The sequence below is a fragment of the Homarus americanus genome, unplaced genomic scaffold (assembly GCF_018991925.1).
Source record: "Homarus americanus isolate GMGI-L3 unplaced genomic scaffold, GMGI_Hamer_2.0 scaffold5434, whole genome shotgun sequence".
NCBI classification, from domain to species: Eukaryota; Metazoa; Arthropoda; class Malacostraca; order Decapoda; family Nephropidae; genus Homarus; species Homarus americanus.
In genome coordinates, this window is record NW_024722814.1 from 612,840 (window position 1) to 634,255 (window position 21,416).

General features: G+C 35.3%; 1 protein-coding gene across 1 annotated transcript; it reads left to right on the forward strand.

The window, feature by feature from the left end:
- The first annotated feature begins 495 nt into the window (after nucleotides 1–495).
- LOC121863145 (nascent polypeptide-associated complex subunit alpha, muscle-specific form-like) lies at nucleotides 496–19,582 on the forward strand. Its single transcript, XM_042361634.1, has 8 exons — nucleotides 496–838; nucleotides 2,247–2,469; nucleotides 4,653–4,752; nucleotides 5,366–5,577; nucleotides 7,327–7,450; nucleotides 8,083–8,176; nucleotides 9,561–9,694; nucleotides 15,093–19,582. The coding sequence occupies exons 1-8, from the start codon at nucleotides 797–799 to the stop codon at nucleotides 15,523–15,525; spliced, it is 1,362 nt and encodes a 453-aa protein (XP_042217568.1). The 5' UTR covers nucleotides 496–796; the 3' UTR covers nucleotides 15,526–19,582.
- The last annotated feature ends 1,834 nt before the right edge of the window (nucleotides 19,583–21,416 follow it).

Consider the following 21,416-nt stretch of genomic DNA (forward strand, 5'->3'; position numbering starts at 1 on the left):
ACTTTTAATTAAAACCGATGGAACAGAAACATAATGAGTAAGTGTTTCTTTTCAACAAATGGTTTATATTGTGTTTGGTTTACCTTGGTCTATGAGGAAAAAACAAATATCTGTGATCCGCTTCACTACTGACAAGAGATGAGGATCGATCACCTGATGAAACTTTCCTCAGGTTTTTGGTATAAATATTTGTCCCTTTAGATAACTTATAAATAATTGCATTAAAATAATATTACTTATAAAATTATTAATAATAATATAGTAAATATCTACTATATATCTTCTTGGTATAAATTAAATCTGACAAACTTATTTAAATTTTTATCCACCCGATTATTTTCACCAAATATTTGAGAAAAATATACCATTATAAATATCAATAAACTATTACCATCTCAGAATAATACAGAAAAACTTTGAAAAATTATTATGAAATACTAATACATGATTGGTTAAATAGTTATAGAGGTTTGTAGTGTTATGTGTGGTGAAAATAATGACACCGTTGTTGTTGGTGGTGGAGGGTGAGGGAGGAACTGTCCCTGCCACTATTATTCCCTTCATATTCTCATTTCCTTCACTAATTTGTGGAATTACAACGAAGATTACCTATAAAATATGAGTAATGTTATGGTAAAAATAAAAGATCAGCGGTGAGGGGCGTCTGTTGAGTGGTGTTGGCATCAGTAAATGTCAAGTATATTCCCGCCTCAGTCTTCAAGCTGACATTACTGTGTTGATTTAAATAAGTTTATTACCTCTGTGCATTGAGAGATATAGGTTATCATCAATCACAATGCCAGGAAAAAAGAAGAAATATAATGCAAGATTTCCACCTGTAAGTAATGGTGTCTTTGAGGCTCCTATCATAAGTATTGCTTTATTCTCTAATGAATTTCCACAAAAATCATTGTTTAGAATGCTTTTATCCATCCTGGGGAAAAGGATGACAAACACTTTGACTTTGTTTAAGAAGTGGTAGTTAGGTTATGCCCTGTGTGGTGAATTAACAAAAAAAGTCATTGAACTATCAAATACCATATTAATTATCTAATCACAAGTGAAGGTCACGGTTTGAAGCTCCTGCATGTTGCTTCTTGCTTGACCATAGGAGTTGTCTCAGGTAGGGTCGGGATATATCGCGAGATGAGGTCCAACGATGTTCGCTATATACTAAATCACGATATTTAATTACATGTAATTAATGGGCAAAATAAAAAAAAAATTATCGCTATATATAGGAAAATTTTGGTAGCTGCGATACAAAAAACATTGTTATGTAAAGTCGCGATATATCCCGACCCTACTGTATTTGTCTCTCTCTCACGTATAGAGACAATACTTGTTATATGAATGTGGGCTAAATACATATTATATAATTGTTATCACCCGAATTAATTAGATAAAGAGCAATAAATCATGTGGATATTTTGCGTCTGGTATTGGTATTTACCATAATCTTTAATTGGCTAAATTTCTGTTAAATATCGGGGGGCGGTGTCGGGTCCTCGGATAGAAAGTTAGGTAGGTTTCTTTGGTTGATAAGGTCAGGTTCTATTAGGTTCTAAGGTAATAATTGTCACCTGTTTTATAATGATAACTTTCCATACACAACAGAAATATTGTTTGGTATGTTTACAGCTTCTACGATCACCTCACAGAGAAATAAATACCAAATGCTGCCAGTCACGGTCAAATGTACTTCTCACATTTTTTTCGGTAATGGACGATTAGCCAATCAGAGCGCACTAACGGTGAAGCGTTAGTAGGAACTTAGCCGGTCACGGCAAAAGATCCACTTCCATGAAGTAATGGTCATCATTTCCTGTCACAACATTCAGATGTCCTCCCCACACCATCTCACAGCTTCATGTGACCAGTGTTCAAAGTTGAGGAATGGCGGTGAACTTGTCATTGAAATGTTGCTAGTTTAGTGGACAGTTTTGGTCTCATTTTGCTCAATATTTGAGGCTTAATGCAATGGCTGAAAAATTTTGCTTGTCACACCTCAGCTTGAAGTTAGGTAAGTTTTACGAGAATCATGCAATTCTCTGCTATAACAAGATATAGCGTGAAAATTTGTCAGTACGATTAGCCATGGCCTAATAATAATAATATAGTACAGTACTGTAAAGTACCACCATCCTAGGATAGCTATATATTGAAATACTGTACAGTTATGTATGTAACTTAAGAACCATTGTTATAAGTTTGACATTTAATTACTGTAAATTTTTTCTTAACAGGCGAGAATCAAGAAGATAATGCAGACAGATGAAGAAGTTGGGAAGGTGGCTCAGGCTGCTTATCATCTATATCCTTTTTATATGTTAACAGTATTACCTGATTATAGCAGAACCTCGATAAATCAGACTAGTTGTGGCAGATCCCGGTCCGAAGAAAGCGAATCTATTGGGGGTGGTGAAAAATCGGGTGTTGTTATAATGTTGTTACTGTGCTTCTTTCTAAGTGCATAATGAGGTTACCTGTATTAGAACACTATTATATCAACAATAAAAAATGTGAATTAGAACTCTGAGTTGAAAATCAGACAAGTCTGGTTTGTAGACAATTGTTTCCACTGAGATGAATGTCATATACTGTAAAGTGTTATATGTAAGTAACCACAAAATTTGTCTTATGAATAAAAGAAAAATTGTATGCAGTACAGTAGTACTATAAAGATAAAAATGGGGTGAACTCATAGCAATGGTTTTAAATTAGACAATTTAGTTAAGTGCGAGATAGGTAAACATTGGCTTGGAAATAGAGTGTTGGATGAGTGGAACAAGTTACCAAACATCATCATTAACTCGAATCAGCTGGGTAGCTTCAAACATACAGGTAGGTGGGATGGATATCTGGGCAATGCGCTGGGTGAACTTTTCTAGTTATTAAATTTTACTGTAGGTTTAGTTATTATAGCATTACTTAGCTGAGTTGAATATTTGACACCACACTCATGGTTGACTTCACAACACCCAACATAGTATAAACAGTAGGACATGAAAAATATGCAAGTGATTTTTTATAATATTCTTAAAACAAAATTAACACAAAACACATATACAAGGGTGAAAATAGTATAGCTGTACTTCTATACCTTACAAATAGCTGGCCAGTAGATCCCGCTGTGCATCTGCAAAGGGGTAGGTGACAGTCGCTCAACTTCACGACAGAGTAGGCAGAGAGAACTGGTCACCGAGGTGGGGAGAGTATGACTGTCCTGGAACCTCAAGAGTTAGGGTAGACGTCACCTGTCATAGATGGAAACCCCAACAGCTGGTGATGGTTTTTCACCAATCAGGAGCCATCTCATGCCTCGTGTGCCCACTAGTTGACTATGGGTTAACTGGGCGGTTTGGGTAGTGTGAAGTAAGCCATGTAGATAAAGGTGACAATGCAGTGTGTGTACAGTAACTAAAACAACTATCTGTCCATACTTTGTGGGAAACAATATGATACCATGGACGATAAATTTTGGTATATGAGCGCTGTCACTAGTCACACGTAAAATTTCGGAGCATTATGGATTCCCACCTGCACAGATAGCTGTTTTAGCTACTGTACATGGAAATGTGACCCTTCTATGTTACTAAGCATGCTGATTCTGAATCTGTGGTCCACGATTCAATTGTAGGATAATTTGTGGTCATAATTATGCTTGGAAAAATTTAATGACACATTTTAATGCTAATTACTCGCCAACTATGTGTTTCTGCGTTTTGGTGTTTTGTGTTATGCTGAAAACACTTAATTGGATAAACTCCTTAAATTCGAATTTTTTTTTTCTTATGTAACATACAAGCATTGGAGCAGGTTGAGATATATTCAGGAGCTAGTACATGCCCAGTACTTGCCAATGGTATAACAGATACATGACTGATCGCCCAAGCAGCTAATGAGCCAATCAGTGGTGAAGAGGATAAAGGTAAAAAGTAAAAAAGTTCAGGAATCTAACCCAATCTTATAGCAAGGGATACCTTTTGAGTATTAAATAAAACTTTACAGTATAGTAAGTGAATTCCCCTAACTTACAATAATAATAATGAGAAGTAGAGGATGGAGTGGCTATGATATAAGTTCTCCAATCTTTCTAAAATAATGTTATGTATTAAAATTGTGTTTAGTGAGGTATTGAAGGTTCCCCCAATTTTTTATTTTGTTTTCCGTATTTTAAAATAATAAGAAACACACTTCTAGTCACCATCAGGAGTTTCCTATTGGGATTGTTATCAGTTCATTAACCAAGCAACCATTGGACATTTCATGGTTTTGTTAGCAGATGTGGATATGAGGAGTTTGAGCCATTATGGACCACCTGTTGTCACTCCCAACATTCAGTGTGTACTGTACTCTACAATGATTCACTACCAGTTTATAAACAGCATGTGTCTTGTAACTCATGTGCTTCTTCCCCTCACTTGGATACTGTGTTGGGATTTCATGCTTAAGTGCCCATTTTGAGAATTTTTCATGAGGTGATAGTACAGGATCCCAGTACAGTAGACAAGTTTTTGAATTTTACAAACCAGTGTTCTTATTACTGTATTTTTTTTTTTTATGAATTTGAGTGCACTTGAATTTTTAATGTAAGCTAGGGAAATGTTACTGCAAATGAATCATTCTGATCGACAAAACTCCTTAACTATGAACACCTCGAGGCCTCGAGCTCTTTGTGCAATCACTGCTGACCAGAGCGGGTGAGATCACCACTGCACGCCATGCCAGAACTCTGACCCCAGCCCACTTGTAAATATAATGAGTCATCTGTCTTTGTGTTGTTCTCTAATCTGTTTGCTGTAATAGCAGCATTTTGGAGTACTGTACTGTACTGTATTTGTTTATATGAATGTTTATTCTATGTTAATCAGTTCCATGTATTGCTGGATTGTTTATCACTGCACTTGACACAACCTGGTTCCCTTTTATCATTTTGATGTTAATCATTGAATATCTTATCTGTTAATAGATGTTTTCTAAGTACTGTATACTGTAAGTTTTTTTTATTTGGAACTTCCTTTGAATATTGCAGTACAATATTTCCACATCTCTTTACATCCCTCTATGGGTTATGTTCAGTTTAAAAAGAATAATAGATTATGGTGACCAAGTGATATTGTTGTTTTAATATTAATTTGGGAGGATTTAGATTGACTTGTGGTAGGAAATTCTGCATAAGTTCTACACCTAACACTCTGTGTTAGTGCTGAATACAGTAAAAGGTATCATGGAAATCTGATATTTTTATGGTAAAGATCAGAATTAAAAACTTGGATAATAATAATAATAATGATAAAACTTTACTGAAACCACAATTTGTATAGTGTTGTTACTGGTATTCAGAAGAAAATAATCTTTACAGAAAGCAGTGTATCATGGCAGAGAGGAGGTTTGATTTTTTGCAAGAATTGGTGGCTTCAGTAGCAGACATTAATGCTGATGGAGACATGGATACAGGACCTCCTACCCCCAGCACACCCTTGACACCTGTTCCCTCCTTCTCAAACCCAGGAAGTGCACCTACAACACCATCTCCACACACATTCTTTTATAAGTATTCTCCAACTCCATCAGGTAGGGGCATACAATACATGCTTTTTGTATGAATGAAAGGAGAAATTTATGCCTTTGCAACTAAAAGGAGAAATTGGTAGGAGAAAATTTGATGGTGAAAATGGAAACTATTTTTGTGTTTTGTGAATGAATGTCTTTAATGTCTTGTTCTTTCTGAGACTTGAAACATTTTTCATATATAGGACCTTTCCTAGACTCAAAATATAATCATGTGCAACTAATATTCTCGTGGCTTGATCTCTCATTTAGCCTAGCTGGGATGAGTCTCCTCTCCTGAAGCCTCTTTCAATTCCTGTTCCTATTTTGTCTCAGAAATTGATTGGAAATCCAGTTATCTGTCCTCATCATCAGTTTTATTTGCTCTGTGTCTGAAATATCTGAAGTTTCATCTTTGTTTCCTTTATGTGTTAACCCTGGCCATGGTTGGAAATCTCAGCCCCTCACAGCCTTTCGATGTAGGTTGCGTCGGTAACAGAAACGGTTTTTCCATTTTAGTGAACATTGGGTAGAGCAAATCCAGATCCAAATTGCACCCTTAGAGATGCTTCTGCCAACCCACGAGGCTAGTGGGAGGAGCTTAGGTGATTGATAGGGCCGATCCACTGTTTCTTCATTTCTGCTTGTGGGAGGAGTACTCTCAGTGTGAGATACAGATGAGCGAGGGGGATCAAGCCAGCATGGGAGGACTTAGTTGCATCAAAATGCCATGAGAGGGTTAATGATGGGTAAGCTAGTGTTATGTTTGGTAGTTGTTCACTTGGGGTTTCTAGGTTGTGTAGTGGTAACCTCCTTAGTTCTTTTCTCTGTTCTTTGGACTTTTTTTTTTTTTTTACTGATCTGCATGGTAGGGTAGGTACAGTACATGGTCCTCAACTTCAGAGACAATTTTACCTGACTTGTCTCAGAGAGAATATATGGTTCACCATTAATTTTGGTTCTGGGTATCGATGGCTTTTTTCCTGAAAGGTATGGGATCTCTAATACATTCTTGGCCTTTGTGTGTGTGTGTGTGTAATAATAATAAATACGTAATAATAATAATTAACGGTTTATTGAAAGAGCATAGCAGCCAGAAGGCTGAAAATATAGTGACATAATGGGGGAATGGGTTACTTGTATTAATATACAAGTAACATAAGTGATACAAATAAGATATATAATAACTAGGTGGGGAAAAGCTCAAACTACAGGGCTTTTCAACATAGTGACAGTGCAAAAAGTAGGATTTATTGGGAGTAGAATACACTGGTTTATTACAAGTTATTGATAATTTTACAATGGTTGGGACTGGGCTGTTCTTATAGCGATCAGTTCGTGCTCGTATGGGCTGGATGGGGTTGTGGTGTCGAACAGCGATTCTCGGGCTAGGGATCTCAGGTGGTAGTAGGAGCCGGTGTGTGTGCAGTAGTGTATATGGTTTACCTAATTCCTGGGGCCATTGTAGCACCTCCATCTTGTCTACTTGGATTTTGATAATGAGAGGTCCCTGATGTAGGAATTTAAGCTGAGACGCATAATAGTAATACCCTGTGTTCCCAATGCGAGATATGGAAATTTTGCTCGAAGACACTCTGAAGTTGAGTGTCTGAGTATCTGCCACAGTAAACCTCTCAGCAAAGGAAAGAGGCAAACAAAGTCAAGCATGCAAGTTCCCCATGTTTTTATGATTAATATCATTTTAACCTTTAAGTGTCACATCTCTTGCATGATTTACATATTCTATATATTAAAATGAGCTGTACATCTCAGGTGAAAATGTGATGGAAGGGAAACCATCAAGAGGCAGAGGTAGAGGAAGAGGCAGAGGTCGTGGCAGGGGTCAAGGATCCTCGACTAACACTACTGCAGCTGGACGTGGTGCACCAAGACCCAGGTTAGTCATATAAATTATGGACCAAATACTGCATTGTGTATGATTACTTTCATGACTGAAAATAATTTGGTATGTTAAATATGTTGAGTTTGTATGATGCCTTGAATGCTGTGCATCCAAAAAGTAAAGATGTTGCTCATCAATCCTGTAGGTGCAGCATTTAGGGAATTTCACAAGGACACATAAAATTGTATCTTTATAGCTAGTAAGTTATAGGTACTATGAAAGTCACAGGTCTATGCATATCTTTAGTGAAGGTGAAAACTTAACAAAATTTGGTTTTTGTGAGGCTGTTCAGAACCTAACTCCCATAATTACATTGTTCCTACGGGAAATAAATTTTTAGGCTTCCGAACATTCACCTTACAACCTGGTCCTTTGGTTCCTAACTCATTTGTTAACCACCCAGGGTGTTCTTGTACATATTATCCATCACAGTGCTTCTTTCATAATTAGATTACACACTTACAGATAACCACTTGCATTTGGTTATGCCTGACAATAACTTAAAATATTTGATGGCATTGAGCTTGAAAAAAAGCAGTGGTGACTAGTAAGTTGCTGTATTTTGAAAATGGATTTACTAAAGAGACTCGGATCTAGAAGTAAGTGACATTACTACTGTATTGCAGAGGTCGACCCAGAAAAGTGATGGCTTCAGCACCAACTGTTGAAGAACCTGACTCTGACGATGGACTCTCCCTTGATGTCGATACTGATGATTCGGTTTGTATATTCCTTATTCATTTTATAATTGAAAGTTATATTTTACTTAAAAGTTGTTGACAGTAAATACAGTATTCCTCTAAAGCTCACAGGGGTTAGGTAAAATGGACCTAGTGAGAAAGCAAAATCCGCGAGTTTTCATGCCAGTCCCAGGAACGTGCAAAATACATTTATAAATAGTTACATGCACATGTATAACAACATTATGTATGCATAAGACAGTATAATAAATATGAAATAACATAAATAAATAAACAAACATAAACATGAAATTACACTGTATGGACATTAGGTCCATACAGTGATAGTTAGTTGTGGTAGTGACAATGGAAAGACAATACCTCTGAAACAGGTGCACAGGAGGTAAACAATCCCCGTACTGGAACATGCTCGGTACTTATAAATATTTGTAATGTGTATCCCATAGTTACCTATATGTATAATTATATCCTTTTTTATGAAATTAGGTAAATTTTATTAATAATACCAACAAATATTTGATAATAGGTCCATAAAGTGATATTGAGCTGTGGTAGTGAGAAACATGATAGCATACAGCCAGTGATTTGGCAATACAGTAGACTATTAAATCTGCAAAAATTATTTTTCCAAAATATAACTTGCTAATTACAAGGTGCATCTTATGACCTGGGAAATATGGTGCTCTGTACTGCCCTGTAGTGTTGACTCCTCTTGATCCCTGACACCCAGCTTCAGATTTATTTTATTTCTTTTCCATGGCAATCCGTGAGTTTCCGAGGGACGTAAGCTTTAAAACCGCGAGCTTTAAGGGAATACTATACAGTACATTTCTTATGAAAGATTCTCCATAATGGTCAGTACAGTTTATAAAAAATTTATTCATGCATTTGTTCATTTTGAGGATGTATTGTATGAACAGGATCCTGAAACGTCACTTTTCTTTATCACTTGTCCTGTAGCACAACCTTATAGCAGAAAATCTTACCATGACATATATCATAACCAGCACCAACACCCAAGAGGAAGTATATGATGTTAACATACATTGAGGAAATAGGATTTGTTGTGTTTCTTATTTTGCAATTTTGTAGATCAACCCTATCTGTTATAACACTGAAACAACTGTAGGAATTTCAAGGAGGGTTAATGCTGTCCTACATTTTTTAAACCCTTATGGTCTTTTTTCTCTCTCTCTCTCTCTTTTGATATTCACTTGACAAATTTAAACTCCTGGCTAATAGTCTCAGCTAGTCCATAGCCTCATTTTTAAAATTCATTTGTGCAATTTCATGACAATCTTCTTTATAAAGACTGCAATGGACTCACTACTATATTGTTTGTACAATATGAAATATTTAGTGACAAATTTTTAATTTTTTATTGTTTTTTTTTTACTTCTTAGCAAGAAACAGATACAGATGAAGAAGTCATAGCTGCACCAGAACATTCTGGTAACTACAGTAGAGACACTAAGAAGCCACCATCCCCTGTCACACATCAACCCAAATCCCCCCCATCACATCCAACAAAACTTCGGTAAGCTAACTGAATACTGTACAAGCTTTGCTCTGTGTGTAGTAAAGGTTCAAGTAACAATAAAAGCTTTTATTGTCAGAGGGTAAATGTTAAATTTGAGAATCTTGTCTTATAGTCTTTTTTATGGCCAAAAGATTATTCAGTAAGTAACCAACAAAATACCTGTATTAAAACACAACTAGGCAGTTCTTATCTTTTTTTTATGTGATTATCTGAATTTTAGAGAAGGGTTTTTCCTGTTGGACTGGTACAGAGCTACCAGCAGCCTTTCCATTCTTTATTTATCAATCATTTTCTTTGCCTATTCTCTTTTAATCCATGGGCATGACCCCTGTACTGGCTCTGCTGCTTCTAGACTTCCCCTGTCCCATTCAAAGTCCTCATTCAGCAGATAATTGTTGTATTTTCTCTAAAAAACTGCAGTAAAAACCAGGGCTGTGGAGTCGAAGACAAAACCTTCGACTCCGACTCCTCAAATTTTTATGCTTCCGACTCCGACTCCTTGGCCTATTTGTAACAACTATTTCTACCATCCTAATTGTAATTTGTATGTTGTAACCTGCATAGGTAAAAAGTAAAACACCGTGGCTATACTGCTACAGCTTTATTAATGATCTGGACCATATTTAAGAACTACAAAAAGATGATAGGCTTGACTTTCAAAGTTTCGATCAAAAGAAAAATAAATTTATTAAGAATTCAAGATATTAACTAGAAAACACCATTTACATGTATATCTAAAAGTTCGATCTCAGCATATGAATTTTGTTTAAGCTCATAATCTGATGTGGATCTAAATGATGATCCTACAATTCCTTTTAAAGTAAAGTTATATATTTATGTACATTAAAGAAATGAATACCTTATTAAGGAAAATGGATAAACCTTACATGATTAAGTTATTAAATTAAATTTGCCTTAATCTCACCAAAAACAGGTTGTAGCTAATTGTTTTGTAGCTGAGAGCCTCTGTGCAGTTTTCAACGAAACAAAATTTGATATAATTCAAAATTTCAAATGGTAAAGAAGAGACTATCGTCCAAAATTATAGTGCTATACTGTGCCTGCTACAATAAATTCATAATAATGCTTATAAAATGGAAATAAATTCTTTTAATAATTTAAGAAAATTAGTGGGATCAGTGGAATCACTGCAATGAATATGCCTGAGTTCATATATTTGTTCTTAGGAACAGAATAGCTTCAGTCGGAGTCGGAGTCGGAGTCTGGACAATTTTACCGACTCCGACTCCACAAGCCGAAATTTCCTCCGACTCCTCGACTCCGACTCCGACTCCACAGCCCTGATAGGTACTCCTGAATGTGCTGCTTAAGGATCTGTTAACCAAAATTTGATATCTTGATTATAACTTGTTCAAATGGCTTTTAGAAAATGTTCAAATGATTTTTAGAATATTTTAATTACTTTTGCAATGCTAATTACTCGCCACTTATGGGTTTTCGAGGTCATTTCTTGGTGCTTGTGTATTATTCTGGATGTACTTAAATAGTTAGGCACATTAAATTTTAGTTCAGAGAGAAAACGTATTTTTGGCCAAAAATCCTTTAAGGCTTTAGACTTACAATTTTTGTCATTTCGGCCAAAAAATGGATTTTCTTCAAAATTTCAGTATAGGTACTCCTGAATGTGCTGCTTAAGGATCTGTTAACCAAAATTTGATATCTTGATTATAACTTGTTCAAATGGCTTTTAGAAAATGTTCAAATGATTTTTAGAATATTTTAATTACTTTTGCAATGCTAATTACTCGCCACTTATGGGTTTTCGAGGTCATTTCTTGGTGCTTGTGTATTATTCTGGATGTACTTAAATAGTTAGGCACATTAAATTTTAGTTCAGAGAGAAAACGTATTTTTGGCCAAAAATCCTTTAAGGCTTTAGACTTACAATTTTTGTCATTTTCGGCCAAAAAATGGATTTTGTTCAAAATTTCAGTATAGGTACTCCTGAATGTGCTGCTTAAGGATCTGTTAACCAAAATTTGATATCTTGATTATAACTTGTTCAAATGGCTTTTAGAAAATGTTCAAATGATTTTTAGAATATTTTAATTACTTTTGCAATGCTAATTACTCGCCACTTATGGGTTTTCGAGGTCATTTCTTGGTGCTTGTGTATTATTCTGGATGTACTTAAATAGTTAGGCACATTAAATTTTAGTTCAGAGAGAAAACGTATTTTTGGCCAAAAATCCTTTAAGGCTTTAGACTTACAATTTTTGTCATTTTCGGCCAAAAAATGGATTTTGTTCAAAATTTCAGTATAGGTACTCCTGAATGTGCTGCTTAAGGATCTGTTAACCAAAATTTGATATCTTGATTATAACTTGTTCAAATGGCTTTTAGAAAATGTTCAAATGATTTTTAGAATATTTTAATTACTTTTGCAATGCTAATTACTCGCCACTTATGGGTTTTCGAGGTCATTTCTTGGTGCTTGTGTATTATTCTGGATGTACTTAAATAGTTAGGCACATTAAATTTTAGTTCAGAGAGAAAAAGTATTTTTGGCCAAAAATCCTTTAAGGCTTAGACTTACAATTTTGTCATTTCGGCCAAAAATGGATTTTGTTCAAAATTTCAGTATAGGTACTCCTGAATGTGCTGCTTAAGGATCTGTTAACCAAAATTTGATATCTTGATTATAACTTGTTCAAATGGCTTTTAGAAAATGTTCAAATGATTTTTAGAATATTTTAATTACTTTTGCAATGCTAATTACTCGCCACTTATGGGTTTTCGAGGTCATTTCTTGGTGCTTGTGTATTATTCTGGATGTACTTAAATAGTTAGGCACATTAAATTTTAGTTCAGAGAGAAAACGTATTTTTGGCCAAAAATCCTTTAAGGCTTTAGACTTACAATTTTTGTCATTTCGGCCAAAAAATGGATTTTGTTCAAAATTTCAGTATAGGTACTCCTGAATGTGCTGCTTAAGGATCTGTTAACCAAAATTTGATATCTTGATTATAACTTGTTCAAATGGCTTTTAGAAAATGTTCAAATGATTTTTAGAATATTTTAATTACTTTTGCCATGCTAATTACTCGCTACTTATGGGTTTTCGAGGTCATTTCTTGGTGCTTGTGTATTATTCTGGATGTACTTAAATAGTTAGGCACATTAAATTTTAGTTCAGAGAGAAAACGTATTTTTGGCCAAAAATCCTTTAAGGCTATAGACTTACAATTTTTGTCATTTCGGCCAAAAAATGGATTTTGTTCAAAATTTCAGTATAGGTACTCCTGAATGTGCTGCTTAAGGATCTGTTAACCAAAATTTGATATCTTGATTATAACTTGTTCAAATGGCTTTTAGAAAATGTTCAAATGATTTTTAGAATAATTTAATTACTTTTGCAATGCTAATTACTCGCCACTTATGGGTTTTCGAGGTCATTTCTTGGTGCTTGTGTATTATTCTGGATGTACTTAAATAGTTAGGCACATTAAATTTTAGTTCAGAGAGAAAACGTATTTTTGGCCAAAAATCCTTTAAGGCTTTAGACTTACAATTTTTGTCATTTTCGGCCAAAAAATGGATTTTGTTCAAAATTTCAGTATAGGTACCAGGGCTGTGGAGTCGAAGACAAAACCTTCGACTCCGACTCCTCAAATTTTTATGCTTCCGACTCCGACTCCTTGGCCTATTTGTAACAACTATTTCTACCATCCTAATTGTAATTTGTATGTTGTAACCTGCATAGGTAAAAAGTAAAACACCGTGGCTATACTGCTACAGCTTTATTAATGATCTGGACGATATTTAAGAACTACAAAAAGATGATAGGCTTGACTTTCAAAGTTTCAATCAAAAGAAAAATAAATTTATTAAGAATTCAAGATATTAACTAGAAAACACCATTTACATGTATATCTAAAAGTTCGATCTCAGCATATGAATTTTGTTTAAGCTCATAATCTGATGTGGATCTAAATGATGATCCTACAATTCCTTTTAAAGTAAAGTTATATATTTATGTACATTAAAGAAATGAATACCTTATTAAGGAAAATGGATAAACCTTACATGATTAAGTTATTAAATTAAATTTGCCTTAATCTCACCAAAAACAGGTTGTAGCTAATTGTTTTGTAGCTGAGAGCCTCTGTGCAGTTTTCAACGAAACAAAATTTGATATAATTCAAAATTTCAAATGGTAAAGAAGAGACTATCGTCCAAAATTATAGTGCTATACTGTGCCTGCTACAATAAATTCATAATAATGCTTATAAAATGGAAATAAATTCTTTTAATAATTTAAGAAAATTAGTGGGATCAGTAGAATCACTGCAATGAATATGCCTGAGTTCATATATTTGTTCTTAGGAACAGAATAGCTTCAGTCGGAGTCGGAGTCGGAGTCTGGACAATTTTACCGACTCCGCAAGCTGATATTTCCTCCGACTCCGACTCCACAGCCCTGGTATAAACCTAGCCTGCCATGTTTGAGCAGTGGCCAATACAGTCAGTGAACAATTCGTTAGTCACCCTTTTCAGTTTTAAAATTACTGTACACCTTCCACTTGTTTCTCCTTTTCTTGCATCCAGGCAATATGTAAGTACTGTACTGTATAGAGCTGCAGTTTTGATGTAGATGCTTATTTATTGCTTGTACCCAATCCCCTTTATTTTTTTGCATTATGCACATTTAAAGACATATACACTGTTACACTTGATCAGTGGTTCTCAATCTCAGGGTAATTACCCCAACTGGGGTAAAAACTACATTTTGGCTGGGGTAATATGCTTTTGTTGGCACGGTGGGGTAACTTCGTATTTAACACTTATAACTCTTATGTTTGCCGCGTTTGGCAACTCGTGAAGGATTCGCCTCAAGTCGCCTTAAATTGAGTCAGTTTACTGTCCGTATCACTCCAGAAGCTGCAGTGAGTGGGTGTTTGTTGTGCAGTGACTCTGTGATTGGAGGTAATGAAAGCTTGGTCACATTGTAATTTTCATAATACCCGGTACTATATTGGTGAAAACAATGAGTTATGAGCTAATTTAAACTTAATTGAATTGATAAGTAAGGAGTAAAATTTTACGTTGGGGTAATTCTAACATGTCAGACTTTAAATAGGGGTAAAACTGGAAAAAAGTTTGAGAACCACTGCACTAGATGTTGCAGTTGGAGAAGGGTAGAGTTTGGTTATTTTATAGTAAATGTTTGTGTGGTCTGGAGTTTAGTGTAAATGTTTCTCTTTGTAGATCATGGGAATGTGGGTCCTGATAAGAAATAGAAAATAGCTTTTGCTGTATAAAGGCATGACTTTTTTTTATGGTAGGATTCCTTCTATAGTTACTTTGTCATTGGCAGAACTTCACCTTAAGTTATCCTCTATATTCTTATTGGTGTCTTTATAATTTGTTTCAGGAAAACTGAAGGATCACCAAAAGCTCCTGCATTGCAAATCTCAATTGGTGGAAGCTTCAACCTTGGAGATATTCCTGGAAAAAAGAGTGAGGTTTCTCATAGTCCTGTCTCACCCCCTTCTACAGTACTCACTACTAGTGCAACAACCTCTAGCCCAATATCTGGCTTTCAGATTACTATCCCTGGATTACCTACAGCTTGTACTACTCTGCCTTTAAGAGGGGTACCACCAACCACCAAAGCCTCGAGCTCCCCAGTTCGCACTCCACTTACTCCTGGAGTGCGACCATCATTTGGAGTCCCAGTTCCAGTGATAACCTCTGTACACGCCTTGCAAAACCGGCCACCTCTTTCAAATTCACACCTGACTTCATCACCTGCTCATTCCCAGTCCTCTACTAATAACCAGATTGATGAAGACTATGATTCTTAGTAATTTTTCTTATCAAAATCTTGAATTTAGTCTCTTTCTTTCTCAAGTTTATTTTGTCAACTCTCTCTCTCAAGTTAATTCTGTCAACTCTCTTTCAAGTTTGTTTTGTCAATGTAAGATGCTATTATTTTCAGAACAAAACAATTAATACCTCTTAATTTTGTTAGCAATGTTTTGATCATTATTTGTGCCTCTCAAAATAGTCAAGAAATATGATAGATTCAATAAGATCAATGGCAAAATATAAAATATCATACACCACACCTAAACAAAGATATATATATATATATATATATTATACGATTATACGGGCAGTCCCTGAGTTATGAACACACAGCTTACGAAGAAGATCCTAATATATTCATCACCAAAGGCTCTTAATTAAAATCCATTTTTTTACATTACTTTCTATGTTATATACTATTTAGCATCACTTTATTTACAGTATTTACATTATTACACTATGGAATTAACACTGTTCTGGCTTACAAACAGGGTCCAGAAACGTAACCCGTTCGTAACTTGGGGACTGCCTGTATATACAGGCTGACCTCGCAAACTCGTGTCTCAGAAGTCCATTTTCTGCTGATCCGTGCATTTTCATGAGAGCCAATTTCCGTGTTTATCCCTTGTCTGTGCTTATTAGAATTTTTTTTTATATACTCATGAAAGTGAACGAATTAGCGAAAAAATGGACTTCTTTAACACTCAGTTCACTCTATAGAAACGATGTGGCTTAGAAATAAAGAAAATTTAATATAAAACTATAAAATGAGAAAAATTAAGAGCATGGGTGTGTATGTGTGGGAAGTGAACGTGTGTGGAGGCGGTGAGATACCTGTATAACTGCGTGGCCACGCTCCCTCCCCCTGTGACATCATGGTATACACACAGCACGTTAGCCACATGTTGTGTGTCAAATGGTTGACTGCCTGACTGAACTGGGTTGGTTTGAGTGTGGAAGGAGTTTTTTTTTACATAAAATATATGCTGTATTGAATCTGATGATATGCTAGATATCAATTTTATTGTTTATCAGAGTATTTTGTTTTCATCTTTGACATGCTAATTGAAATTTGTTCAAGTTAGGGTAACCTTATGCTCACTAAATTGTTTAACTCGGAATCATATCATTTATATATGCATTTGAGTGTAAGTTTGAAACAATAAAGATTTATGTCGTACAATTAAATTTAGTTTTTTAGCAAATGATTAGCCCTGCGTTTTTAATGCTTATTCCACAAATCTGTGCCTTTAAAAAATTTGGCCACAGTAGGATACCAGTTACAGTCAATTTGCAAGGTCAGCCTTGCTAATTATACACACACAAATTTACACCTCTAAGCAATCACTAGTGCATGCCTGTGTTTTGTATTGAACACTGCTTTGTTTTCACTCCCATCATTGTTGTCACTCTTCATACTTTCTACATTACTCGACATACAATGGTGTTTTTTTGTATTTTTTGTCTTAGAAACCAGTGATTTTATGTTTTGGGAGATTCAGAGGCTGTAACTTAAAAAAGCTACAAGGGACAATATTGAAAATTTGGTAATATGTGATTGAATTAAAGAAAAAAATTAGTGTCACTTTAAGTTTATGGCTGTTCATCAAGACAGGCACTGTAAATATGCAAAGACAATACTGTACATTGTATGATGTGAATTTCTTCAAAATTCTCCAACTGCTTGAAAAGTGAAGACTGAAAACTGTTAAAACCATTTTTGTGGAGTTATTTTCTTCTCTTGTGTTTGAAATATAACCCACCCCCTTATAGATCAGTCGGCAAAGTAGCATACTGTACATCCTTGAAATGCTGGTTTATATTATGAGAGGAAACCTGGGTTCAGTGCAGTATAGGTAATGGAAATTTAGGTAACATCAGAGTGTTAGTATGTCAACAAAATACTGTCCATAGATTAATTATTAATAACCAAATTTGTCAACCACAGCTACAGACAACTACTGTGTACTATTTGCTCTCTACTTACAAAATGTGTTGACAGAGTTTCCATGTGTGTTTTTATTTCATATTTGATTCAAATCCCCGGTAATTTATTATAGTGCAGTATACTGTATGTCATACAAAAGGAAACTCTTTTTTACAGGATCTGTACTTTGTGTATATTTTTTTTAATACCTAAGTATTAATATTTGTGATACAGGTGTATATTGATGCAGTAAATGAAAACCTGTTTCAAATGTATAACCCTTGATCAAATTGTGTATGTCTTTATGTTTGGTAAAACTGTATGAAAAGATACTTGTAAATATTGTACAGTCTTTGTAATAGGTAAACAGGATATCTAAAGATTTTCTTGAATCATCCATTATATCATTTTCCCCACTTTTGCCCTGTCTAAGGTTTTGACATAACAGTTACCAGCTCTCTCATCACCCAACAATGCCTTTGTAGGATCAATCAGCATACTGTCCTCATATCTGAGGGATGGCGACCACAGTCCTCCATTCTTAACTTTTTCGGGGTGATTTTACCAATCCTACAAGATTTTGTATCTCTTTGGGGATCCACTTTTTAATTTCATCCATCCCAGTCTTTGCCTTCCCAATGTCCTCCTGGCTTCAACTTTTCCCATTAATATTTTTACTTTTATCCCCTCTTCCATAATTATATGACCAAAGTATCTAATTTTTTCTTTTTCTGTGCATTTCTCTTTGGAGTTTTTGCTAACCTTGGTGTACTTCCCATTTGATCTTGTCCATAGTTTTTCTTCTTAATTTTTTAAGCTTCAGCCTCAATTTCATAACTGGGATGTGATCTGACTCAAAATCTGCCCCTTGGTTTGGGTTATTGAATTTCTGAATTAAAATGTAATCTATTTGATTCCTGACAATGTTATTTACATTGTCCTTGTATGAGACCCATATTTAGAGATGCCTAGGGTGTTGTTCAAACCATGAATGTACTGTATATCCAATTATCATCATGTTTTCCTGACAAAAGTCAAATAATATTTCTCCTCATTTCTACTACCCAATCCATGTGCTCCTACTTCTGGTGCTTCTTTCCCTTTCCCAACTTTTGCGTTAAAATTACTAGGTACTTCTTTCCCTTTCCAAAATTTTGCATTAAAATCACCCATTATAATCAGACATTCATTAAAATTCAGTGTCTTTTGTTTTCTTTAAATATTCATAAAAATGTTCTAAGACTTCATCCTATTATGATTTGTTGATGCATAAACCTCCATTATTACCAAGTCCATAGGTTTAGCATTAAACTTCACTAACAAAACTATCTGATACTGCCCAATATCCCTCAACTTCTGGTATACAAGAATACCAACACCTTTCTCATGCTTTTCACCCTCTGAATATATAAAATAAAAATCTTTACCGCTAATGCTATTTGAACCTGTCCATCTTACTTTACTTAATCACAGAATGTCCCACTGCAGTCTTTTCATTTCACTTGAAAGAATTACATACTTACCGGTCTCATATAATGTCCTCGCATTCCTTGTTCCAATCTTGTTTTGTGCTTGTTTATTCTTAATCTTACCTCTGTGTTTAATGTCCAAGCCTTTATTTTGCTCAGGCAGAACTTGCTAGCTCTTGGTAGCACACTGCCTGCAATCATGGGAGGCAATGTGGTGGAACCTTAAAGTGACGATGATCCACCAGGAACACCCGAAAATCGTTAATTGTCTGTCCATGGTTGTTCAAGGGCAAGAGATGAAGTTAATGAGAATGGATGCCCCCCAAACCTTTTCTCGTCAGAATATTAATTAAAGGGAGTAGGAAAAGTTGGGAATGAACTATGTGGTGTAGAGGTCACTCATACCTCACTCTGGTAAACAGCCCATCAACTGTGGAATTTGTGGATTTAGCAATGATCCATTTTCAACCTCATGTTAGGTTGCAAGATGGGAACTTTATACCTATCCTAGGTATTTGAATGTGGTTCATTTGAGCCTCCACACCATGGCAAGGTAATGCAAATTTGGGCACTAGAAGGAGTTGTACCTTGTAGGGAGTGTATTATGTATAGGGAATCCAAAACTCATCTATACTTATTACCTCTACCAGCAGTCTGCACCACTAACATAATTAACCTCATTTGGAATAACTCAGAAGTGATATGCTATTTTCAGCAAAGAATGATTTTGAAAGAACTAATCTTCATAGTGCGATTCATCCTCATTAAAAAAAAAATTATTAGAATGATCAGAAGAATGATACTGCCTTAAACAAAATCTAGACTCTAGAGAGTTGTAAATTGATGTAAGGCCCATCTGTTCATATCTCGGCTTGTAATTTACAAGTGGGCTGTACCAGTGTATGAGTATTCTTTTGGGTGAGAAAGTATGATTGTATCGGAGGAGCAGAGTTAGATTTTATTATAGATTACTCCAAAAACACTTGGCCACATGTAGCTCCATAGTGGCATTGTAACTGCTGTGCCCAGTTTTGCTCCTTGGTTATTTGGTGTTAGTGCAGAAAGAGCAGTCTTAAGGAAGAATTGGAAATACCTCTGTTGCATAATCAAGTTGTGTGTTGCCATATCCAGTCAAATTAGAGAATTTCATGAACTTGTATTTCAAATGAGACTGTATTTTAGTCTGTACAAGATGGTCTTTATATTTTGATTTTTTTTCCTTGTTATACATTGTCTTTCATGTTACATTTAATGTTTTAAAGTATTTATTTTTTACTTCTTTGCCAAAACAGGAGACTGGTATTTGATTTACTGTGTCAGTATTACACAATGAATAATTCTTTGCAGTTATATGCAAAATGGTGAATCACAGTATTGCTGGAGAGCGTGGAGTAGTGGTTGCTAAACCTTATTGAACAGGTGTGTATAGTTTCCTTCAAAATGCTGTTATTAACAAAATATTCATTTGCTTTACTGTATCAATATATGTGTACAGGTAGTAATGTTTTAAGTTCTTAGTAGCCACCTATGAATTTAACAAAACATTTGTCTTCCAGGAACTAATAATTTGTAGGTTATTAACTATGTCACTGTATGCATAATATGTGTTGTGTAACCCTTCGCTACAGCTCTTGAAGTTTTTTTATAATAGACATGTATAAAAACATGCTTTCATTGTTGGTAAATAAATTTTTATATATACCTGTTTACTGTAGTATGCATATTCTTCAACATTGTCTCTATGCCTGCTGTAGGATGATGGGCTCCATAATCTATGTACAGTAATATCTCTGTTAGCTGGAATCCCTCAAACCCGGAACTCCCTGATAGCCAGAATTAAAATGTTCTCGGGGCACATTATCCGGAAAATTCTGAAAAAATTTTCCCGGTACAAACCCCGGAAAATTACGGGGATGGAGTTTTTTCTGGGTTTGAAAGATGAAAATCTGGCACAATTTCTGGAACTTCCAAGAACATTTTTCCGTTACCCGGAAAATTCCAGGGATGAGGGATTTTTTTTCCGGCTTTGAGAAAGTTGTCTCGTTACCTGGAAATCTCTCTTTCCCGGAAGTGCTCTGCACCAATTGTTCCTGCTAACGGAGATGTCACTGTACTACAGTATCATATACCTACAGCTACTCCTCCACTTACGACCACCGGACATACGACCGCCTCAGTCGTACCGAAATTTTGTCAAATTACGTATTTTTGAGTCCCGACGTTAGTGATTGTGTTGTGTACTGACAAAATTTTCGTTTGTAATTCACTTTAAAATGACTGGCAAGCTTAAAAGTGAGAGTTTTGTGGTGCTGAGAAGAAAAAGAGACCCCTTTTTAGATTTTCTATGTATTATTTAAGCATTTTTGACTTACGACCTGGATTTAGGTCCCTAACCCCGTCGCAAGTCGAGGAGCAGCTGTATAAGCGCAATGTGACTGTGTAGTCATTCAATTTTCATTTGCACCATTAGTTTCCTCATCTTATATTACTC